General features: G+C 53.1%; 1 protein-coding gene across 1 annotated transcript; it reads left to right on the top strand.

Moving 5' to 3' along the window:
- Positions 1-531: 531 nt before the first annotated feature.
- Positions 532-9,612, top strand: LOC112632401 (ral-GDS-related protein-like). Its single transcript, XM_025398105.1, has 10 exons — positions 532-614; positions 983-1,151; positions 3,215-3,387; positions 4,763-4,956; positions 5,097-5,410; positions 6,154-6,369; positions 6,734-6,837; positions 7,338-7,407; positions 8,940-9,014; positions 9,496-9,612. The coding sequence occupies exons 1-10, from the start codon at positions 532-534 to the stop codon at positions 9,610-9,612; spliced, it is 1,515 nt and encodes a 504-aa protein (XP_025253890.1).
- Positions 9,613-9,976: the final 364 nt, after the last annotated feature.

Raw genomic sequence — 9,976 nt, forward strand, 5'->3', positions numbered from 1 at the left:
ACACCATGAGTTTTTTAAGATTTATCTCAAACACACCTCATGAGTTCCCTAGGAAGGGTTATGATGCTAGCATAACTCCCATTGTGCAAGGTGGGGAGAGCCCAAAACACCAAAGGAGTTCTCTAGGGTCTCACAACTGCTAAGATAAAGACTGTTTGACCCAGCACTGGCTCCTCAAACCTGGGACCCCGGTTATATCCAGGTCTTCCCAAGGTGCTGAAGGGGCACACTTTTGTATAATGGTGAACAGGTAAAGGAGTTGACGGGGCAGGGTGAGCAGTCAGAAGCCCAGAGGGGCCTTTGAGTAGGTCTTATGGAAAGGAGGTGCTTACAGGATGGAACCTACAAGATGTGACCTCACTTCCTTGCTAACAGACCCCCAGTGGAACTCAGAATTCTGGTAACTAGGCACCCATATTATACACACAGCCCCATTTCCAGTTCATTTGGTGGGCGACACTCCGGAGAACATCATGTTCTCCTGCTGTGTCCCGACGTGCTGCCGACCTCCTCGTCGCAGAAGAGGCCAAAATGAGAGTCTTTCTCGAGAATATAGACATTGGTTCAACCCCCACCCTCGACGCCTCTGGCCCTTTGCCAGAAGGCACCCTCAGGTAACACAGGGCCCAGGGCAGGCCCGTCCAGGCCAGGCCTCAGCTGTGCTCATCAGGGCAGCACCGAGTCCCTCCCCATATGTTTGGGGGAAACAGGAGATGAGGGGCCCTCCCTGGACAGGAGCAGGTAGGTTGTCAGGTGTTTGGAGCCTGGTAGGTATGTCAGGTTCACCGCCCAGACCATGCCTGGCAGAATGGGAAGTTCAGTGTCGAGGACACAGTTTGCTGCTCAGATGTGAATCCCAATTCATCTGTGGGAGACCTCAACCTTCTCTGGCTGGAGGTCTATGCAGATGCTCCTATGTGCCAAATCCTGTTGGGGATGGGGACACCAGGAAGGAGTTCTAATGGGGGTGTGCCACTGTGGGGTCAGCCAGGCAGGCCACTGACACCTCTTGGCCCGGCTCTCGGGCATTCTCTTTGCAGAGCTCCACACAGCAGATCAAGCAGCAGCTGTTGGATGGATTCCATTTCTCCAACTTCTTCAAAAAAGGGCAGGGGCCCACCGCCACCAACCACGGCCAGTGCTGGTCTGGGGTGAGATTGGGTACAGAAGGGTCTCCACAGACAGGGACTCCAGAAAATCAGGGTGGGCCCAGGACTCAGACATGAATATGGGGACTCCCTAAGCTCTGTCCTAGGGATTTCCCACTTGAGTGGCCCAGTGTTCTCTTCCAAAGGAATCTGGTTGCCATTAGTCCCCAGTGGCAACTTGGTTATAGGCAAAGTCCCTTTCATCTATTAGAGGAAGATCAGAGAAAATCCATCTGTTTTCACTTTACACTAAGCCAGGAGTATCTCAGCATGTTGCCACAAGAATTGAGTATAATGGTAAAATTATAGCAACATACTCACACAGTTATCATTTTAACTCCCCACCGTAAGTGTATCTCCAGCAACAGGCATCTCCACTGCCCTGCCAGACCTCCTCCAGGACTTAAAATCCAACACTTTTACACAAACAAGGTGGTGGTGGACATTGATTACAACAAAAAAAGTGAAGCTACTCTATGCATTTGGCTTTAAAGTGTCATCTCACAGAACTCATCCCTGCTTCCCCACCAGGCAGGAGCTGCACCCTCGCATCTCACTGTAATATTGCTTAAGGGGGGCCATGCTCCACAGTGGGTCAGCCTCTCAGTGCCGGTGGAGCCTGTCATGATAAAATTCCCTTTCTAGGAAGTCTTTCTACAGGGAGCATAATCCTGTGTGTCCTAATAGGCTGGAGCAGTTTCCCGGGGCTGCCATAACATGGGACGCTGACTGAAGAGCTTAATCACAGAAATCTGGTTCCTCACAATTCTGGAGACTGGAAGTCCAACGTCAAGCTGTCAGCCTGGGGTGGTTTGTCTGGGCCTCTCTCCTTGCCGTGGAGATGGCTGACTTCTATCTCAGTCAGCACAGGGTCTTCTCTTCAACTTCTCTGTGCACTCACCACTTCTCCTTGTAAGAACCCCAGGCATATTAACTTAGGGGCCAGTCTAATGAACTCACTTCACCTGAATTACCTCTTGGAGAACTTTGGGTCCAGACACAGACACATTCTGAGTCTCTGGGGTTCAGAATAGAAACAGTTACATTTAGGGGAGGGGACACAATTCAACCCATAAAATACACAAATCCCCTGCGGAAGACACACACCCGGGAAAGGGAAATCTGGGTGAAAGGATGTGCAGATAGCAAGTTTCAACAGCTCTAGCCAGTTGACTTTCTAAAAGGGCTCCAGCTGCTCACACGGTCACCAGCAGCCTCAGCCTCTGAAGGTAGCTGCTTCTCTGAACATGGCCTCCCCTGAATACTAACATGCTTTTAACTTTTTGCCAATCTGCTGTCTGTGTGGCAGAGAAAATCACCTTGTTTCATTTCCACTTTCAAACGTACACTTGTGTAACCTTTCACGGGTTGCATACCTGCCCGCGTTTTCTCTTCCCCGAGTCGCCGGGCAGATCCTGGGCCTTGGGATGAGCTTCCTCCCACCCTGGAGTCTTCTGGCATTTTCCCCTTGCCCAGGGCTGGGATGGCCGTAGCTGTTTCTCCAGACTCACGTTCATGTTAAACAACAAAAACAATCCTATCCCTTTAAGACATACGGTTCTTCTAGAGCATCTTGTCCTGTGTGCTGTTGCTAAAGTGAGGAGGGGACGAGACTTCCCCAGGCCCTTCCCCTCCATATCAGAAGTGGAGCCTCAGGTGGCCTACAGGGAATTTCATCCAGTCCTCCCTGTGGAAGGTACTCACTTCTGACCCGGGTGTTGCTCAGCAGCCATGTGACATCCAAAAGCCCATGTCTCTTCTCTATCATGAGGATGATTTGTGAGGATTGCAGGGATGATGCTCTTCATGCAGGCTGCTGATACACAAAGTGCCATTGCCCCACAGATGACAAACACCGTGTCGATGCCTTGAAGGAGTGAATCATTTTATCAATTCTCCATCCTCACATGCAATTTTACTTTGAAAGCCTAGAACCCTTTTCAACATGGGCACCACATGCACAAGTCCCTGAAGGGTTGGCGCTTCTTGGTGTGACTTCCAGATCCCGATCCTCTGGTGGCTCATGGTGTTACCACTGACTCCCATGTCCCTCCTTGTCCCCCTAGTATGGAAATGAGATCTGCAGGATGTCAACTTTCCAGCCCAGCACAGGGGAGAAGCTGTTGGACTCCCTGGTTCCAGCCTTGCTAACTAAACCCATCTCCTCCTATGCCACCTGCCTGGGCCCCTCCTGGGACTTTATCACCGTGCCACACTTTTTGGAACTACTGGTTAGAAGGTGAGTGTCCATCCCCTCCAAGGCACGGAAGTGCCTCTGTGCCCTACTGGCTGGGTCTTGAAGATGCAGCTCTCAGAGCCTCGGTTGGCTCCTCTGGAACAGGGAGCAGTGAGAAGATGAACCTCACAGGGTTCTTGTAGGGACTGAACGATCTAAGACACGGCAAAAAAAGGGATCCCTAGAGTCTAAAACTCTGGATATCTGCTGGGGGTGCTGTGATTCATGTTTATTACTTTTCTCTTCCCACTCACTGAAGTAGCTCTCAGCATTCTGCCTCAATGGCCCATATCCCTCGCTGTTTGGAAAAGCACATAGAAAGCAAGTCTACAATGGCATTGGTAAAAGATGTCTGAGATTCCTTCTGGCTGGTCTTTCTCCTTGACACAGACAGAAGAGGGGTCCCTTGGTGCTGAAAGAGGAACCACAGGTCCACTCAGATATCTGGAGAGGCTCACTGGGGTTCTCCAATGGTTGGGGTTCACTCATTCAACACATACATACAAAACACCTTATTTGTGCATCGTTCTTCTTGTGACTTAGCATAATTTCATAAAGCAGATGACAATCCCTGGGCCTCGACTTACTGAGAGTCAGGTGCTCACAGGAGACAGAATAAACAGGTCCTATCTACACAATGTTAGAGGTGAAACCCTCATGGCCTCATCTACATATGGTGGCATCCTCCCAGATTCTGACTACAATGATGGAGTCCAGCAACAAGTATAAACTGGGTGGATTTAGGGTTCTAAAGAGGCTTTTCATCCAGAAAACATGGGGTAAAAGATGTGGCCTCTGCCTGGGGAGACACTAAAGGAGTCCTGGGGCTCATACTTCTTATAATTCCCACGAGAAGGCTGACATCTGGAGACTTCCCCCACAAGAGGCAAATAGTGAGTTCTGTATATGGAGACTTAGGTGCCCTGCAAAGGAGAGGGGAGGCTGGGGTCTCAGCTGGCCACTGGGAGACCCATGTCCCGCGCCGTGGCTTCCCAACTCTACCTGTCCTCCTCCAGCCAACATCTGCCCCTACACTCCTAACCCCAGGACCAGGGGCCCCAGAGCTGGAGCTCGATGAGCAACCTGCTCACAAATCAGCCTGGAGCTGCAGTCTTGAGTGCCCAGGTGCACAGGGCTGTGCTCCAGGGCCTTTGGGAAGAGAATGTCAGTGGGACACTGGGGCGCACAAGGGTCTGTACAGCCCTGCTGCGTGGCCAGGTCTGCCCCTTCCAGGACAGCACTGACGGCTTGGGGTAGGGTGGTGCTGTCCTCTACACAGGCAGCAACATGCCAGGGACCCAGAACCACGCAAGTGTGCCCTGGAGGGTTGTGTGGGAGAAGGCCAGGCCTCTGACTCAGCTGTCCACTCCATCACCAGCACCATCACCTCCATTTTGTTCACCTGGCCCCCTGAAAACACTTCAGTTTGCTATCAGCCCCCGCAACGGTCATCTTTCCGGATAAAGCTGGCCTTCAGGAACTTCGCCTGGCCTGGACTGGGGTCAGAGGACCATCAGGAACTTGTCCTAGGCCAGTTGGTGCTTCCGGAGCCCAACGAGGCCAAGCCAGATGGTGAGGTGGCTTGCAGTCTGGAAGACTTTCCAGGGGTGGTGTTGTGGGGCTACAGTTCCCTTACATTTCATCCGGTCATTTCTGTGCTTGAAAAGCCCAGTGAAAAGTGATTGGTGTCATGACCTTTTCTCCTTTTCCAGATCCTGCTCCACTTCCTGGGCAACACGCATTAACAATGCCGGCCCTGGAGCCAGCACCACCACTGCTGGCGGACCTGGGGCCTGCTCTGGAGCCAGAGTCAGGTGCAGCCCTGGGTGCACCAGGATATCTATATTCAGCACCAGGACCAGCACCAGGGGAGGGGTTCCCTCCAGCGACACTGCTGGAGCCACAGTCCGCCTCAGAGTCCCCGAGTCCCCCTTCCGGGACTGTGAAGAACCAACTTGAGGAGATGCCTGACATCACGACCTTCCCTCCCAGGCTGCTGGCAGAGCAGCTGACCCGTATGGATGCGGTGAGCAGCTGGGTTTTGCAGGCTGTGCCTCTGGCACTAGCTGTCTCAGACCAGCCTCTACCCGAGGAGCGGCCAATGCCCTGGGTCGAATGTCATCCCCACTTCTTACCAAACATGGGATCTGGATGAGTTTCCTCACGCACAAGCCTTCCCTGACTGCATATGGACAGCAGAGATGGCACGTCACCTGTGCTAGTTCCACAGAGTGTGCAGACCGAATGACAGGGGATGGACAGAAAGCAGGACAGGGCAGGTGCTCACTGAGGGGCAGGCAGGGCCATGGGTCACTCACCCAGCTGCTCAGGAGCCTCACTACCCTTAGCGCTTATTAGGTGCCTGATGCATACTAGATTCTATGGGAGACACCCAAACAGAGCCCATAGTTGCAGTTGCCACAAAGAAAGTGCACTGGTATGACTGGGATGGGAGGAAGACAAGGTCTCAGGACGGGAAGGCCTGAGCCACCTTCTAATCCTTGGAATGCGGATGGCCTGGGAGAAAATGTCACTCTCTCTTCCCACCCTTGTTGGATTCTGGGCCATGATGCACTCAGGGCCCTTGGTGGGCACAAAATCAAACCCAGGGACTCCCACTTGTCTGGACCCCATTTTAAAGCTTTCAGAACTCCAGATCGGTTCCTGTCAGAGACCATGGATGACTGTGAGCTCAGTCCCTGCCTGGGACTGTGGGTGACTCTGAGCTGGGGTGCGCTCTGTCCATGACACTCTCCTCCTCCCCCAAAGGAGCTGTTCAAGAAGGTGGAGCTCTACGAATGCTTGGGCTCCATCTGGGGTCAACGAGCTAAGGAGGGGAATGAGCACGTGGCACCCACAGTTCATGCGACCATCACACACTTCAACAGGCTCACCAACTGCGTCACCACCTCCTGCCTCGGGAACCATGGCATGAGGGCCCGGGACAGGGCCAGGGTGGTAGAGCACTGGATCAAGGTGGCCAGGGTAAGCCATGGTTGGGCCTGAGAATTTCCTCTTTAAAAATGGGGAACTGCCTCTTCTCCTCCATCGGCTTTCAGGATTGGCATCTGTATGTCTGGCTTCAGCCCTGGACATCACCTAACCCCTTCTTGTCACAGACCTTGACTCCCATGGCCCAGTGGGGGCTGCTCACTTCTGGCCTGGGATCTTCTTTGGGTTGAACTAAAATCCTCCTAGATGAGTGACATTCACTCGGCCCCAGGTGTGCCCTCCTGAGGCTCCCTGGGCCTCTGCTTCGTCCAGGCAGGGAGATCTCAGCACAGCGGGCTGTGGCTTAAGTGGGCCGGGCTCCAACTGTGGAACTCACAGCTCACTCTTCCCTCTCCAGGAGTGCCTAAGCCTCAACAACTTCTCCGCGGTGCACGCCATCGTCTCTGCTCTGTGTAGCAAACCAATATATCGGCTACACGAGACATGGGCAGCAGTGTCCAGGTGAGGAGGGTTCCCTCCACGGGAGCACCAGGGTTGACCTAGGGACCCATAGGTCTCCCCATGTGCCCTCAACAACTCTGAAAGGTTCTTGGAGACCAGGGACACTGGAGGCAGGGATGGCCTGGTAGGTGTGGTCACTACGCTGCCTTGGACTACTAAGCAAGGATTTCCAACTCAGGACTAAGGTTTTTTAACCATCAGGAACAGACTGGAGCCAACTGGAGGCTTTCAGGTGTTTGTACCCAGCAGTGGAACTGTGTTCAGCTGGAAGCTAACTGTGAACATGCAGGGGCTCATGTGAAGTGGAGATGGGCCGGGGAAGGAGCATGACGGGTCCCACCCTGGTCCTCTGGAGCCCTTGTCATCAGAGGACCCTACTGGAAACTCTCATCCACGAAGTTGGGATTCTCTGGGTTTTCAAACAAAAGGGATTGGATTGGAACTCACAAACCTCTCCAATTATTCCCAAATTTGCTTTTCTTTCTTTCCTCTGCCCATAGCAAAAGCACAAAATATCTAAAACAACTCTGCAAAAAAGACACTGCCGTGAAGAGGGACCTGCTGATCAAGGTACACTGGAGTCTGAGAGATGCGGGACAAGTGTTTAAGGGTCAGAGGAAAGACTGAGTTTGGAAGGGCATTGGACTTGGTGTGGAGTGGTTATTTTCTTTTGACTTACCTACTAAAAGTGGACTTGAAAAATTCCCTCCATGCCTACCTTGGGCAAACAGAAAGAGAGGTGTGTGGGTCCACAGGCACGTGGGGGCACAGCGGCAGGAGGCCCTGGAAATGGGATGTGGCAATGGCTGCTGGACTGTTGAGTGGGGGTGATGAGCTGCAGCATTAGCAGGGCTCTGGTTTCCGCGCTTCTTAGTGCTGCTGGCATGGAGCTTCCTCCAGGCTGGGGGGTGGTCATGGTAGGTGGGACTTTCTTTCTTCCTCAAACTGGAAAGCAATTCCTCAGGAAGCCAGGCCTCTGCTGCTGCTTCTGTCTGCAGCACATCTCCAAAGGCAGTGGCCTCTGCCCACACTGGGGGAGAGGGGGAACAACAACAGAAGCTCATGTGCCAGGGAGTCCAGTGGACCGCCCAGCTTTGGGTACCAATGGGCATACTCGGGATAGATGTGTGTTTCCTGGAACTCCCCGCTCTGCCCTTTCCAGACACGGTCATGTCATAGGATTCTCACCAGTTAGCAGTGACACATGCTCATGACAAGTATCTCAGGGATTCAAGCATTCCTAGGGGATCCTCCCTGAACAGATCTCAGAATATTCCACGCAAACGGGAAGACAACTTGTCACCCCACCCAGGATTCTGGAAATCCCTGCCATGTCAGTCTGAGATGGCACCGCAGGAGGCCACTTCCTGAGTGGAGGAGGAGAGTTCTGTGCACCGAACTCCCCTGGGGGATCATTGGCGAGGCAAAACCTTTGGCATGGCTCAAACCCAGTTTGTGTGGCACAGACTCCAGTGGGGCTTGGATAGGCAGGTGCCACTTAACCAGGTCTCCTAAAACACCCTGTCCCTTTCCCATCACAACTGTGCCTGGCTGGAGACCGAGACACTCAGAGACTCCAGACAACATGACCCTGATGGGTAGCGGTGCTGGGATATTGGGAGAAGGCAGCGGGACAGAGCTTCTGGGATGGGGAGGAGGTGCCTTCTCTTTCGGGTCCCTGGGGAGTCACTGCCCACTCTGGGTCTCTGTTTCCTCATCTGGAAAATGAAGGGATGCTGAGCCTGTAGTGCAGCCCTCACACGATGGAAATGAGGTTCAAGAAAAGAAAATAATTTGCTGGTGCTCATGCCTGGTTCTTCCTCAGAGGGATGGGGGGAGAACAATGGCAACAGGAAACAGTACTCAGGCGGTCTTGTGAGGTAGCTGTGGTTTTCATTGCTCTTTACAGAAGAGGAAACAGTCTTAGGGAGGCCCGGCTGCATGACTGGGTGACACACACAGGGAGTGTGGAGCTGGCCAGTGGTATGAGCACTGTGCCAGGCGACTCATGCCAGTTCCTAGGGATCCAAGTGTGGGGTGGCTGGGGTGTAACTGGGGGAAGAGAGGAGAGCCTCACTGTCTCCGTCACTGGCACCTGGCAGGCGGGGAGCTTTAAGGTGGCCACCCAGGAGAGGAACCCCCAGAGAGCCCAGATGAGGTTGCAGAGGCAGAAGAAGGTGAGTGAGCCTTTGGTGCGGAGAGGCCGCAGGGGATCACAGGACAGGGCTCCCTTCCCTGCCAGCTGGAGGCCTCCATGTGAAGACCGCAAGGACTTACTCTCCAGTCCTGTCCTCCTGTGGACACTGGGCCTGGAAAACCTCCATTTGAGAGACCAGAGCAAGGGTCTGGGAAAGCTGGACTCAGAGTGGATGTGGGGAAGGGTAAGACAGGGACCACATGCCCCTGTGAATTGTTAAAATCCCACCATAGAGGTAACTAGGAGTGCTTGCTAGACTTGGGGGTCAGGTGGCATAGAGGAGGTAGAGAATTGGGAAAGGCAGTGGAGGGTCTTTGGCTGCTCCAACAGGGAGACCTGAAGAGGGGAGTTCCGGGAGACAGGGGCTGGTGGGACTTCATGAGACAGGACCTTGGGCAGGTACCTGAGGGCCAATACTCATCATCACTACACCTCCCCCCTCCCACCCCTCCTTGGCACAGGGAGTGGTCCCCTTCCTCGGAGATTTTCTGACTGAGTTACACAGATTGGATACGGCCATCCCAGACGATCTGGATGTGAGTGAGCCTGGGGCAGGCTGTTGGGAACCAGGATCCTGAGGGAGGAGAGGGTCCTGGANCCTATAGAATGAGGGAAAATATTCCACAACTACGCATGTGAAAAACATCTAATATCCAGGATTTATCGTAAAGACCTTCAACAAATAAAATCAGAAAACAAAAACCCAAATTATAAATGGGCAAGGGACATGAACACACACTTAAAAGGAGGTGTACCAGTAACTAATGAGAATGAAAAGATGCTCAATCTCACTGATCATCAGAGAAATGCACATCAAAAACATACTGCGATACCACGTCGCACAATAGTCAGAATGGCAATTATGACACACGGTCCACAACAACAGAGGCTGGTGGAGCAGACTAGCAAAAAGATGCAGGTCCACTGTAGGGGGAAATGCAA

This window comes from Theropithecus gelada, chromosome 10 (genome assembly GCF_003255815.1).
Source record: "Theropithecus gelada isolate Dixy chromosome 10, Tgel_1.0, whole genome shotgun sequence".
NCBI classification, from domain to species: Eukaryota; Metazoa; Chordata; class Mammalia; order Primates; family Cercopithecidae; genus Theropithecus; species Theropithecus gelada.